Below are 14306 nucleotides of genomic sequence, written 5' to 3' on the forward strand. Positions count from 1 at the left end.
GCACAGCCTGTATCCAATTAGGAGCTCAAACATAGCTGCATCCCATACCTGAAAATTTAATAAACTGATCAGAAGAGGCAGTGTAACCCGCAGCCTGGAATAGAGCACAGAGGTCACTGGCACTGGTTATGGAGTATCACGTACAAAATCCTTGCAAAACAGGCAGTGGCGGGAAAGTGCACAGGGAGAGCTGCTGACTTTACTGAACAGCAAAGTTATTTTGCCACTACCAAACCAAAACAAGGCTCTGGTTTAGGAGAAGACCTATGCTCCCCTACAAGGACAGGTGGTGTCCTCCCTCCTGCACTCACAGACATCACTTACAAACCTAGATACGGCCTTCCATGCACCGTACTTTGTCCAAAGAAGAATCAGCACATTTTAACAAGAGGGTCAGTCGCTCATTGGTGAGGAAAACTTCCATCATTAGTCTCTTTCAAGAGGACCAAGATGCAATCGCTGTTCTGCACCGTTACAAGGCACTTTGGGGCAGTGTCTTGCTCAAGCCGGCTTCTTCAGCTACGGTAGGCCTTCAGCAATTGACCTGCTATCACCAGTCTTTGGATCTCACTGGTCCCCTCGTAGATCTCGGTGATACGAGCGTCGCGGTAATGGCGTTCTGCTGGCATCTCTGTCACGTAGCCCATCCCGCCCAAGATCTGGATAGCCTGAAACAAAGGTAGCCAGTTAGAAAGGAAGCAGGGTTAAGGAATTTGTTTTTCTACAGAACACGGCTGCCTTAAATGGAGCTAAGCCCACTGCCACCATAACTGGGGGTGGGAGTCAGGGCTGGGGTGGCACACAGGGTGACTGCAGCCCATTTGCAGGGGAATGAACAGGCTTTGAGACAGGTAAGAGCAATACCCATGTCCCAAAGAATGAATCACTTCAGAGGTAGCTGTTAGTGATCCACGTTCAGCTAAGACACTTTTACTACGGACAGGGGAAAATAAATGCTGACACCAGCCATCCTGCTCTGTTTGCTCACTATGTCGCAAACTTACTGCACGTCCTGACTGATGCATCCGTGCCCCGTCCCACATCTTTGATCCCACTCAAAACTTTGACACTGTCCTGGGACAGCAGCAGGAACAAGATGACTTTAATCATACAGCTGCCACAAACCAGCATAAACCCCTCCACACACACCCCACCCCAAAAATCCAGCAAGATGGTTGTGCTAAACGAACAAACCCATATGGCTGAAGCTGGTTGGTGGTTGGGTTTTTTTATAAATAATCTAGTAAATTCCATCCCACCTTCCCCAAGCACCCATTTTGCTACAACAGAATTGCCCTTTCAGCATGCTGTGTACCAGAGATGTCAACTGAAGTACTTACCTGATGAGCGATGGCTGTTGCAGCTTCTGATGCAGCCAGCTTGGCCATCGCCGCTTCCTTTGGGGAAGGAAAACATCACTGAGGGTGCAGCGATTACAAAAAGGAACACCTTACTTGCACAAGGAGCTTGAACGCTCACAGACCAGCTGTGCAGGAAGACAGGCCTGACTGCTGCTGACAGTGGCCACCCCTCTCCCCTTGGCTAAAGCCAGGACTCGCCTCACCAGTCTGCCCGAGGATAGACAGCAAAGTCCAGTATCTGCTGGTGCGTTAAACACCAACAGCGCTGGCTGGGCAAGCACTGAAGGCAGTGATGCAGTACATAGTGCGGTCTCCTTGCTTTAAGCCTGTACCCAGCACTGCCACTGCTAGACAAATGCAAGGTTGGAAGTACCTTTGTGAAGGGCTTCCCATTGTCTTTCAGCATAGCGGCTCTCCAGGTCAGCAAGCGCGCACTCTCCAACGCCACAGCCATATCAGCCAGCTTAAACTGCAACGACAAACACTGCCTTTGTTCCAGGTGGCAGCCTCTGCCTGCACAAGAACATACAGCAGAAGTCTCCCACCGCTGAGGCCAATATTGCTAGAAAAGGAGCGCCTTCATCCCAATAGTTTTAATGATGTTTGAAAACAGGTATTAGTACCTTTTTTATCCCAGACAGTGCAAAGTGCACTGCCTGCCTGAAGCCACACCTGCGAGCCCGCATGAACTTTCCATCAGCACCAGCAATATTTGGAACTGCCCTGTGCACCCAGCTCGTACCTGCACTGCCTGTAGCTTTGTGATGGGCGACCCAAAGGCCATTCTCTTTTCAGCATAATCCACAGCACAGTCCAGAGCTGCCTGTGCTATTCCAAGAGCCTGTGAGGCAATACCAATCCTTCCTGCATCCAGAGTTTGCTGCGAAAGACACAAAATATATGCGCTTAGTCATCACACTTGATCAAAAAGAGTACAATCGCATTTCTGCTCTTGCTGGGAAGCTGCTATAGCCTTAGTATCCTCTGCTCAGACCTCCTTGATTCAGAATATTACAAGTTATGCAGGACTAGAGAGCTATAAAATGTACTGGGCGCTGTAGAGAAAAGCCAGAGGCACAAGAAGGAAAGCAGAAAAGAGAGGTATTGCCTATTAGCTGAGCAAAATAAATTTAAAAAAAAAGAGTGCAAAAGGAGGGAACAGCACACTGAGGAGCATCTACTCCGGAAGGGGGTGAAAAGAACAGTTCAGCTAGACCCACTGGCTCACTGTGCCACTGATTTTACTTTAACTGAAAAAAAACAGAAATCCGGTCAGTTTTCCTCTTTCCTCTGGTCAGTTTCCTCTGTCTTTCCTCTTTTCATCATTAGTACACAGACTGAAACAGGCATTTTTCAAAATGACTAGTGAATTGAGTCAATAACCTGACTTGCCTCACACGCTTGCCCATTAGTCTTTTAACTGCTTCCCTACCTCACTATGCACAGAAATAATTTACAGGACAGTAAGAAAAGGCTTCATCGTCTCAGTCCTGGGCTGAGTGTCTTAAAAAACTGGTTGGTGACTGATGCTTTCTTTTAGTTGCGGACATAATGGAAGGGGCTGGTCTCCAGGGAGCTCAGACTTTTTCAAAAAGTCAGGCCAACAAATGGTGTTTTGCCCCTACAGAGAGCAATGAACGCTTCCAAGGGGGAGTGTGTCACTGCAAGGAACGCACTGTTCCGCAGCTGCCTGGCTCCTCCTCAGAAGTCACACACGTGCCGTAACTCAGATTTCATCCACCTTTAGACATTATCCAGAGGTTGTCCTGTGCCTCCAGGACAGCTTTCCTCTGCAAAGTATTTAGGGAAAATGCCATGATTTCCTTTTATCTGTGGGTACAAACTGGAGGAACAGAGGGTTGGGAAAGAAGCAAAATTAAAATACACCACCCCTGCTGACACAGCACATCAGCGGCATCAGTGCTCTTTCATCAGAGAACCACTACAGTGAGTCTACAACAAAAGCGCTGTCAAGGATCTACGGTAAATTAATGATTCATCAAGCTCTATGAATGATTTTCCCATGCTGGCAAGAGAGGTCAACTGCTTAATGTTACACAGAGTAACTTAGGCTAGCAGTTCTCACCGAAGTGATCGTAAGTCTGAAAATGGTTTTGAAAATGGTAAGCTTGGAAACTACAGCTTTATACAACCACAGCTGCACCCCAATCCATCTCTTACCATGGCGATTTTGAAGCCCATTCCCAGCTGCCCCAGTAGGTTGTCCTTGGGTATCCGACAGTCCTCAAATATCAGGTTGGCAGTGGAAGAGGCTCGGATTCCCAGCTTGTCTTCTTTCTTCCCCAGTGACAGCCCAGCAGTTGGCATGGGAACCAGGAACGCGCTAATGCCCTGCAACAAGACCCAACTCTTAGGAATGGTGCCAACTTCCCACTTACCTGGCTGTCACCAGGCTTCCTCCAAACATTTTTCATAGAAGCCGTATGTCTAGGTAACCAGGAGAAGGGAGGGGAGCGCCGAGACAGAACAAAGCCAGCACACATCAGCCCCGCTCTGCTCAATGCCTGCATGGCTCTAAATAAGGGAGCCTCCAGGGCCTTGTCCAAGTGCTTCTCCTGCACAACTCCTTTACTCCTGCCCCTTTTTCTTGACTGACCCACTGAACACACCTTGTGTTTCAGGGATTTATCCGTAGTAGCAAACACCACGGTGGCCGAGGCGTCCCAGGCGTTGGTGATCCAGGCCTTGGTGCCATTCAGAACCCACTCGTCACCATCCAGGCGTGCCACTGTGGATGCTGCACCAGCGTCACTGCCATTTCCTGAGCAAGGCACCAGCAAACAAAATTCAGGCAAGCAGTCGCAGCCTGGGGCGCAACCCCATCCCCTGCCCACAACCCCACCGTCAGCTCATGGCATCTCTTGTAACTGTGGTAGTGTCGGCACTGTTCCTCCCAAAGGACCCAAACAGGAAGGGGAAAGGTCAATGTGTCTAAGATGTGTCTGTCTCCAGAGCTCTGCTCACAGAGGGGATGGCAGTTAACACCTCGTGCACTAAGACTTCATTTAGACAGAACTGCTATAAACCATCCTACAAACTGTTACAATTTCACAGACCTGAAGTCCATCCTAAGCCTGACTAAGGAAAGAAGCTACCCTATGTTCTTTCCATAGGAATGGTAACAGTCACATCACCTGGTTCACTAAGGGCAAAACATCCAATTTTATCCCCACTGGTGAAGGGAGCAATCCACTTGTGCTTCTGTTCTTCTGAGCCAAACTTGAGTATTGGCCCTAAATACAGAGACTTAAAGAATTGAGAGTTGAGTTAGTGCCTCTTGAAGGTACAAGCAATCCAGCAACTCCCTAATGTCTAAGTGCTCTTCAACACACCAGAACCCACCACAGGAAGAGATCCCCTTTCTCCTGCACATCCCTCTCCAATAACCCCCCTCATGCCAGCCTCAGTTCCATGCCTGTCCCTCACATGCAACCTGAGACACTCACATTATTGACACTGACAATGACGCCTGTGGACGCGCAGCCCCTGCTGATCTCCTCCACGGCAATGGAATAAGCCAGGTAGTCAAGGCCTGCTCCTTTGTACTCCTCCGGCACATCCATAGCCAGCAGCCCTAAGCCACCCATCTTCTTCACCTGCACGTCGGGAACAGAGAAGTAAGATCCTCTGCACCACCATTGTCCCAGCAAATACACGCAGACACATGGAGATAAAGACAGGTCATAGCAGGACTACACACAGAGGAAAAGATAATAACTCCCGGTGAAATGGGAATCTGACTGTACAAACTGGTAAGTGTCCCCAGGTCACAATGACTTCAACAAGAGCTGTACACAGTCACTGCTGTCTAAGATGAGGCTCTTGTTTATTTAAAGAGCTCTCTTCAGTACTGGGAAGGAGGGAGCCTTTTGAAGGTGAAATAGGGAGATACAACCCCACCAGCATTTCCTCAGCCTCCCACCAAAGCTTTTCCCCTCATATGTCTCCTGTCAGTTGGAAGCTCTCAATGGCAAATCTAGCTGATAAAAATCATTAGAACTTTACCTTTGAGTCTGCTGAGCTTCAGCCTAGGACTGCACAAGGAAAGAATTTTACAGAATGAATGACCCACAGAACAGTTTGCAAGAAGGTGATTTTTCATTCCCATTAAAGCCAGGTCTTGCTTTCCAGAGAATTTAATTGTTGATTACATTTCAAATTATTCCACCCCAAGTTCATCAGCTGGACCCCTGGCTTCTTAAGCATAAGCTCTTCAGAGCACTGACTGTCTCACTCTACTCTTTTTGTTAATGTTTGGCAACATACAAAAAAAAACCCCAAGCTTTCATCTGCTTTTATATTCAGATGTCAAGCTTTTGGTGTTGCAGAAATAATCATATTACCAGCCTCTGTTTGCTTTAAGAGGAATCAAAAGGAATTTTTAAACAAATATTTTCCTTCCTGTATGGCCAACCGAAACACTGGTCCTTCACATCAAATCCAGAGGATGAACAAAAGACAGCAACTAGTTCAATGCACTTTATCTTAATAAAAAGTGTTTACATTTTTAATTTTCCCCTACACACTTAAGTGAAAAGACTCAAAATCAAATTTAAAGTCCTCAGATAAGAACAGTGAAGTAATAAGGAAAATATTTCCTTCCTTAGAGTATGACTTTCCTGGCTATCTTCCTTACTCCTTAATGGAAAGAGGGGCATATGACAAAACTCGCATGCTTCTGACTGTGCTTGCTTGGAGCCTTTTGGCTAACGTAGCATTATATATTTTTCTGGAGCTTAGTATTTCATTGCAATGAAGCAGGTGAGTTAGTCTGCTCAACATGGCACAGAATGTACTGCTGTGTCTGTACTGCTTTCCACAAGACAAGTCACAGGTTTGATTGGAATCTCAATTTCTTCACAGCCCTAGAGGATGACCAACATGCCTACCTGATCACTTCTTTTTACCATCTCAAATGCAGTCAGGTCATATACACATCCTCACTATAAGCCATTTTTATAGTTATGTGCAGTCTATAAAAGTATTTCATTGATTTTATAAGTCAGTTGTATTACAGCCCACAGGAAAGTCAGTGAGAGAACTGAAAATGCAATGGTACTAAAGCCAGATACAGAGAAACACAAGTAAAGGTAACAAGCTGAAAAAGTCCGGTGAGCATTACAACCTCCACACTCAAAGAACTCCCCCACAAGCTGGCCTAAACTTAAATTTTCTGCTAAGCCAGAGCTTAATGTACATTTTGCTTCAGGCCCTGGTGGTCCTCCTGCAGCAGCAGACGGAAGTCTGGCTCTGAACAAGCCAGTCCGCCTCTGCCGTGTTCACCTCCCAGCGGGAGCAGCACGCACCTGTTCGGCCGGGAACCGGTGCTCTTTATCCAGCTGAGCTGCGAGGGGCATCAGCTCCTTCTCTGCAAAGTCTCGGCACGTCTGACGCAGCATCTGGTGGGTCTCTGGCAGCTCCGCTGTCTGGTACACGGTGTGCAGCCGACGCAGGCACCCAAAGGCCAGTGCTGGAAGGCAGTAGAGGAATTAAGCGCCTCTGTTTGCCTTCACGCCCAGAAGAGGGGGCTTCCGCGGCCCAGGAGGACCCGGCCCCAGGCTGGGGGCCTCCCCGCAGCGACCCTTTTCCCCAGAGCCGGGGCACAGCGGGCCGGGGGCTCAGCCGAAGGGCGGCGCCTCCCCCTCCGCGGCTGAAGGGACCCGCCTCAGGCCCTGAAGGGCACCGGGGCGCCGGCCGCCTCCCGCACCGGCCGCGGCCCCTTCCCCCTTTCTTCGCGCCCCCCCCCGCAGTCCCTCGAGCAGCGGGAGCCGAAGCCAGGCCGAGCCCGGCGCCCTCACCCCTGGGCGCCCCGCCGCCGCTGCGGGCCAGGAACGCCGCCGCCGCCGCCATGGCCGTCGCCTCAGGGGAGCGCGAGGAGGCGGCGCAGGCGCGAGCCGCCAGCCCAAGCGCGAGCCGCCCGCGCAGCGCCTCCTGGCGGCGCAACCCCTCCAGCTCCGCCCCCCCGCTCTGGCCCCGCCCCCGAGACCGGGTCCCGCCTGTGCGAAAAGGGGAAGTTTCTTTATTACTATTGCTGGTGACAAAAATCACGTTTGTACAAATACATCGTCCCGCGGGCACGCGCCGCGGAGGGCAGGGGGGCCACCGGCTCCGTGCTGGGCCCTGGAGAGGGAGGCGGGATTGAAGGGGCACGGCCAGCGCGGCTAACGGGCCCCGACACCGCACCCCGAGGGGACAGCACGGAGGGGGGGGACGCGCCAAGAGCCCAAAGGCCACACTGTGAGAGATACAAATACATGTCCCGTAACAGCACCGAGATCCAGGCAGAGGCAGATGGCGTTTGCTGGTGTTCATTTTTCCCTTTGCTGCAGGGGAAGAGGTGATGACTCTGCCAGGGTGCCGTCCCTCAGCTGGTCCTCATCAATGGGACAGGGAGACGGCAGGGTTCCAGTCCGAGGATTACGCTGACAGCGGGCTGCGCTCATGGGCAGCAGAAGGCTCGGTAGCTCGATGTGACAGGACAGCAGGGCAGAAGGCAAACACTGGGAAACAGCTGAAGAGGATGTCATGAAACACAGCTGAGAAGTAGTTACCACATTTGGACCTTACTGCTTCACCATCACCACCTTCCTCATTCCTTTCTCCCTCCTGAATACTTGTTTTATTCTTCCTGAATCCTCGGATAAGCGGAATACACATCCTCAAGCGCCAGAGAGGAGGCTGCTGCTGCTTCTCTGCAGTAAGAGACATTGAAAATCCTAACGAAAACACACAAAGGAAGACACTTCCTACCAAAAAAGGAGGACAGGGACAGCAGTATCCAGTCCATATGACAAGAGGTGACCTTCCTTCATGACATGCAGTATGTATTCCTCAGTCAATCACAAAAATAGCTGTCCAGGAAGCTTGCTTGCATGGATCCAAAGCAATTGCCTCAAAAACGTGAAAAAGAGGTCCTGGTCCTAAGAGGACAAATACTGGAAAGAATTAACATGAGTTTGTGGGTTTGGTCCCTTTTTTTGTCAGAGCAGAACACAGTATGATCCCAACTCTTTTCTCTTTCCAATTCAGCACACGACCTGAGAGAAGCTGTCTGCACAGATACCTTCTCCCTTGCTCATATTTTAACCAACACTGAAAGCATCTCCCTTGTGTTCAGCACCTGGCCAGGACAGACCATCCACCTGACAAGGATGAGATCCCATTGGAATATCTTCCTAGCTCACTGGCATGAGTAGCTTTGACCTATCATTAAAGCATCAGAGCACACAACCCAGAAGGAAGATGCTCCGTTAAACCATGTTTACCAAAGACATCATACCTGCCACAAAGAGAGGAAACTTTACAGAAAGCATCTAAGAGAAAAGGAACTAAAGCAGGGACAGGACTTTGGAAATCCCTGACTTTCTGGATTACAACCAGCTTTTTCAATGCTGGGTTGCCCTCTTGTAGGGACTTTTTTTCTGCAGCATGCTTTTTGGGCAAAGACCACCTAATTCAGCACAGCAAACAAATTCAGCTAGAACCTGAGGGTGCTAGAGCTGCCTGCAAGTCTTCCGATTTTCCTCCAGTTTTCCTTTTTTTTTTTTTTTTTTTATTGCTGAATAGCTGATACATTCACCAATGGAAAGCAAAACGCTTCAATGCTTTTTTCTCATCACTACTGGCAGAGGTAACAAGGACAGACAGGAATCCACTTTCCCATAAGCATCAAATGCAGCATTTACATTGGGCAGAGCGCTCTCCTGCTCTCAGTCGCATTCCGCGAAGCAGCGGCTAGATGGCACCCACGCCCCGGTGGACACCCCAACTGTGCAGAGCTCCTCGCTGACTACTACAAACGGCCCACACAAGTTGGTATTTGCCCATACAGTAATTTCTGCTGCTCGCTCTGGCAACAGTCCATCTTCACATTCACCAATGGAAAGCAAAACGCTTCAATGCTTTTTTCTCATCACTACTGGCAGAGGTAACAAGGACAGACAGGAATCCACTTTCCCATAAGCATCAAATGCAGCATTTACATTGGGCAGAGCGCTCTCCTGCTCTCAGTCGCATTCCGCGAAGCAGCGGCTAGATGGCACCCACGCCCCGGTGGACACCCCAACTGTGCAGAGCTCCTCGCTGACTACTACAAACGGCCCACACAAGTTGGTATTTGCCCATACAGTAATTTCTGCTGCTCGCTCTGGCAACAGTCCATCTTCCTTTTAAGAACCTTTACGCAGTGACATAGAAAACAGATGGGAATCATCACACCCATAAGAAAAGCAAGAGGTTGCTTCCTACAGAAAATGAGATAAAAGTAACATTTAAAGGCACCTGGATTTATACTACATACAAATTCAGCTCAATATGCTAAAGTTTCCCAGGGAATAATTAGCAGGCTCTTCAGACACTATCCTGAGCATCTCTGAACACGTCAGGGTGAAATACACACTTCCACGCAGTTCTGCCTTGTCACAAGTTCCGTCAAATCAAATGTTTCCCACCTGACCGGCACGAGGCCTTCTGAAGACAATCACTGCAAGGCGCATCCCAAGCTCCACCTTACAAGCAGCTTTAGCTAATTCTGAAATAACTAAAGAAGATTGCCCTAAGCACCTTTGGAGATGCTGGAGGCAACTGATGGTAGCAGAACTGTTCTTCATCTTTCAGCCATGTAGACCTTGTCCCTCTGCATTCCCAAGACATTTGTTGTGGTTGCTCATGATTAATGCTCCACCCAGAACAGGTCATTTGTTGTGGTTAATCATAATTAAATATCTTCCCAAGAGCTGGAGATTCTTTCATGGCTGCCGCCCCACACACTCTCACTGCTTACCCTGATGCCAGCTGATCTTCTACGCCAAAGCTAACATCATTAATCTGCAAGGTAAAGGCAGTCGTTTCCTATTGCTGTCTAGGCATTAACAGGCTCCAGGCTGTGATGCCCACTGCATTTAATCCTGCTAAAATAAACTACGCTGAATCTTACTTAACACAGCAGGTAACCAACTGTATCCACCAAGGATTTAGGTTTCAACTGCCTCATGGAACAAGTGGAACTAATACTAGCAAACATCTCTAGTCTAGATGCAACCTAACTCCCGTCTACAAGAGTCACGACTGACCAGCCCAGCTAGAGACAGGAAAAATGCCAGTCTTGAGCGCCAGGAAAATGGGCAGAAAAGGGTTTTGTTAGCTGCAATTTTGCATGGTCGGGAGCTGGGCTCCAGTATAGCCGCTGGGAAGACATGGGTCTCCTCTTCCCACTGCACAGTGCTGTTAAGTAGGCAAAGCAGGGATGGGAACTCAAACAATTAAAAAAAAAAAAAAAAAAAAAAGAATCATGTAAATTCTCACTTTGTAAGAATCCCACTCCGTAACACTGAGTGATCTGACCTGGGAAGCTTTTAGCTACTAATACCTCAGCTGAAACAAAGCAAATGATGTTCTAGCACCACTGTTTCTCCTTCCAGCACCTCTGACAGATCATTCAGGTTTAAAAGTACACAGAGGTTGAAGCCTAGGAAGCTCTGCTTCCTACACATTTTTCAAGTGATTTTCCACATTCTCCCTTTTTCCTCTAAGCCGCACTAGACTGACACCTCCCCTCCACCCCAGCTAGACTGACAAGGTGCTGTCGATCTAAAAAGCAATACACTCTGTAGCGAGAGCCAAAATTCCTACACAAAGGGAAGCAGGAGAAATGGTAAATATAATGAGATTAACTTCAGCTCTAAGGTTGACCCCTGAGGTCCAAAATTCAACAATTTGCTCAAAGGAGCTCAAATAGAAATGCTATCAGACTGCCTTGATGACCAACCTGGATAAAGCCCCCTTTTTCCCCCTTATCTCGTATCTCTAGTGAAATCTCTGGCAAGACACAGATTAAACTGTTCTCGGGGCAGCTCAAGCCCCTGGAGGCAGAAAGAAGATTCCTGCACTGCTTAGAAGCTGAATTAGTCTCTTATTTTATCTTTTCCACTGAAGAACATTAAAGCGATCTCAGCCATGCTACAAACTAAACCACTGTGCACTAAAGAGACAATCTATCTGGCTGAAGAAGAGATCTGCTCTTCAGTCGTCACTGACTACTTGAAGGGGGAAAATTTTCCTGCTAAGAAATAGCTTACCCAAACAATCTGACCTCTTGAAAGAGGGCTGTCACCCCAAAGGTGAAACATCAGAAGCACTAAAAGTGCAACCTAACTATAAAGACTGTAACAGCAATAATTTTCTAACAATGCCTCTGATCCATGACCTAACCACGGTACCAGAAGGTAACCAGAAATAGAGAATGAGAGGCAGGATACGTTGAGTGTCGGATAGAGAAGTGTTGCAGCGAGATTTCCTTTACTTCCATGAGTTGTCGTCTTTGCTTCATGTTTTCAGCCTCATGCAAGGAGAAAAAGTTTGGCAAGAAGCCTTGTTGCACGAGACAGCAACTCCAGTCCACTCCTGGGCATCTGGAACAGTTAACGGCATTACAGCATCCAGCAGACACAGAATGATTACTGTCCTCCATTGTAAGCATAGTCGGCCTTGTTGTGCATAATCAACTTGTTGTCCACAAAGTAAAAGCTGTCTGAGCGGGTCTCGTATGGATTTTCAACCATCAGACGGACTGTGAAAGAGAAAGCTCAATTACATTCAAAAGCCTGCCACACTCTGCTGGACAGCACAAAGTCAGAGTAAAAAGGACTCCGCCGCTCTGCTGGATTTACCGAGCTGATGCTCTGCCCTACCCAACTAAGAGAAGCAAACTGCTCTGCTGACCACACTTCAAAAGCTCTGGTCTGCCCCTTCCTATTCTTCCCATTCACAGGACAAGTGCAGTCAAAGGCAAACAAAGGGGGATTGAGTAATCTCACACAAGACTACCTTAGAAACTGTCAGAGCCACCACTAGAGCAGAGCAGCAATCACATCTGTAAACTGAGAGGCAGCAATCTGCAAACGAAAAAGCAGTGGCACTCCCCATACGTACACAGGTGGGGTACAAACACTGCGCCTCGTCCCGCACCTAGGCAGCCACAGAAGGGCCCACGTGCAGGTCGGGTAAATTTGCAGAGATCTTGGTAGGCTCAAAAACACACCTCTCAAAGAGCCAGTCCTGTTCCAAAGCACGAGGCTCAAGCCCTAACAAGTAAGTGCTGAAAACAGATGCGTGGCTACCAAGAGAATCCTTTTTTTCAGAGTTTTGTTGTCTTCTGGGCTACACTGTTAGGCATCAGGCATGTGACTTGAAAACACAGGTTGTCTTGGGCCTTCATTTTCAAAGAAGGATTTGCAGCACAAATCTGTACTTCAGTCACGCTTACACACAGCATAAACCAAGAACCTGTATCTATTTATTCCTGTCCCCCCCATCCCAGTCACAACTTCTTTCACAAGCAGAGAGAGGGAGAAAATGAGCGTATGCACACACACAAACAAAACACGGGTCAGTATGGAAAAGGAGATACTTACTAAGGTCTTCTGAGAGCTGAGGGAATTCATAAATGTGTTCACATGTGTTCCTGCTACTGGGGATACAGAAGCCAAAATCAAAGTCAAAGTTCTTCAGCAAGCGATCTCGGAAGTAATGTCTCTCAATCATTCGGAAGTTTGACACTGGCTTTTCTCCCACTGTGAATTCCACTCTGTATGCAAAAAGTAGGAAAAAACAGCTATTGGGAAGAACAGAGCCTTGGACCTGAGGCTAAACAAAAATTTAGTAGATCATTCCAGAAAAAGAGACTTTGATATTTTTACTGTAAGATGGGTTCTCTCTAGTCCTTGACTCAGTTTTGTTATAAACTGTCAGGTGACAGTTCATAAACATCCGATTCTTCCTTCTTTCTATGAACTCTTACTTACGTTGCACCAACAGTCCGAAGACGGAGAAATGCTGGGGTGAACTGGTAACGAACAAAGCGGCCTGCACTAGCGTCCAGTTCACTGTTGTCATCTTCATCCTCCTCATCTTGCTCTAGAAAACGCACCAGCTCAGAGTTATTCTGCTAATAGCGTACATGTAAGGTAATACTAGCTAGCGGGTGTATCAGGACAAGTTAGCTATTACTTAGGCACTAAATGTAAAGGTGTTTAATAACTGGTCTGAGACTCATACTGGAACTAAATAATAAAGAAAAGATTGGTCATGACAGCTGGTGCAGCCTTGGTGGCTCTGGAGATGAAACCACCCTCCACCTCACAGGATATCCCCCCTCACAATTGCCAAAGCACTTGAAAGAAACTGTACGATAACCAGCCACCAAGGGCAGATTTGCAGTTGACACTACTTCCCTATCTCATGATAGTAACTTCACAATTTTATGACAACAGAGGTAAACTCAGTCCTATGCTTAAAGGAGAGGAATTTAGTCACCAGGACATATCGAAGGACCTTTCTGCTTGATTTGCGTGGGTCCTGCATTGCACCTTCTCGGCTCCCCGCATCTCTTTAGCCTTCTGGCAACTTTAGCATAACATACCTGAGGGTGATGGCTTTGCAATTTCAAACAGCACTGTTCCAGTTTCAAGATCCCGGATCTTAAACCTGGTGAAGTCTATGTTGTAAATGTTGTCCTCAGGTTTGCATAAATAATCTAGCAGAGAAAGAAAACATATAGTAGCATTTCAAAAGATCTCTGAGTAATTACCAAAGGAATTTCTTTTTTTGCTAGCCCCAGCCCGTTAAGATACACATTGCTATTTGTTTTGCAGAAGCTTCATCAAAATTGAAGCTAAAAGAAACAAAGGCACGCTAGGTGCCAGGTAGCAGAGTGAGAAAGGGAAAGGATTGGGACAGAAAAGCAGAGATCAGCAGCCCAGAGGCAAAACAAAACCAAAATCAAACCAAAAAACCCACACGAAAACCCACCCCAGGACACCCCAAACTTTCTGGAAGTTGTAACAAAGCCGAAGGCAGGAGCACACCGCAAGGCGCACGCTCCTCAGCCGCTTCCAACGCCAGCGCACCGCCCGGCAGCACCGATCC

At 48.0% G+C, this 14306-nt stretch overlaps 2 protein-coding genes across 2 annotated transcripts in view; both read right to left on the reverse strand.

Annotated features, from left to right (window-relative positions):
- Nucleotides 1-320: 320 nt before the first annotated feature.
- Nucleotides 321-7252, reverse strand: ACADS (acyl-CoA dehydrogenase, C-2 to C-3 short chain). Its single transcript, XM_009888584.1, has 10 exons — nt 7181-7252; nt 6689-6852; nt 4829-4978; nt 4517-4628; nt 3992-4143; nt 3543-3713; nt 2104-2241; nt 1735-1830; nt 1341-1397; nt 321-668 (listed from the first exon to the last, which is right to left on the reverse strand). The coding sequence occupies exons 1-10, from the start codon at nt 7230-7232 to the stop codon at nt 516-518; spliced, it is 1245 nt and encodes a 414-aa protein (XP_009886886.1). The 5' UTR covers nt 7233-7252; the 3' UTR covers nt 321-515.
- Nucleotides 7253-11274: 4022 nt separating this feature from the next.
- The window catches only part of UNC119B (unc-119 homolog B (C. elegans)), a 5169-nt gene continuing 2137 nt past the window's right edge, over nt 11275-14306 (reverse strand). Inside the window, exons 2-5 of the mRNA XM_009888612.1 lie at nt 13801-13914; nt 13184-13295; nt 12794-12966; nt 11275-11949 (exon numbers count right to left, since the gene is read on the reverse strand). Of these exons, the coding sequence (XP_009886914.1) occupies nt 11837-11949; nt 12794-12966; nt 13184-13295; nt 13801-13914 (512 nt within the window). The 3' untranslated portion in view covers nt 11275-11836. The remainder of the gene's footprint in view (nt 11950-12793; nt 12967-13183; nt 13296-13800; nt 13915-14306) is intronic.

This window comes from Charadrius vociferus, unplaced genomic scaffold (assembly GCF_000708025.1).
Source record: "Charadrius vociferus isolate BGI_N301 unplaced genomic scaffold, ASM70802v2 scaffold917, whole genome shotgun sequence".
Lineage (NCBI taxonomy): Eukaryota > Metazoa > Chordata > Aves > Charadriiformes > Charadriidae > Charadrius > Charadrius vociferus.

What these genes read in the sequence shown, in the direction of transcription:
- ACADS (XM_009888584.1), bottom strand. Translation starts at nt 7,232, where the DNA reads ATGGCGGCGGCGGCGGCGTTCCTGGCCCGCAGCGGCGGCGGGGCGCCC. An exon ending in ACCGGTTCCCGGCCGAACAG is followed by an intron (nt 4,979 to 6,688) that starts GTGCGTGCTGCT and finishes CCCGACGTGCAG; the next exon opens with GTGAAGAAGATGGGTGGCTT. An exon ending in ATGGGAAGCCCTTCACAAAG is followed by an intron (nt 1,398 to 1,734) that starts GTACTTCCAACC and finishes CCTTCCCCAAAG; the next exon opens with GAAGCGGCGATGGCCAAGCT.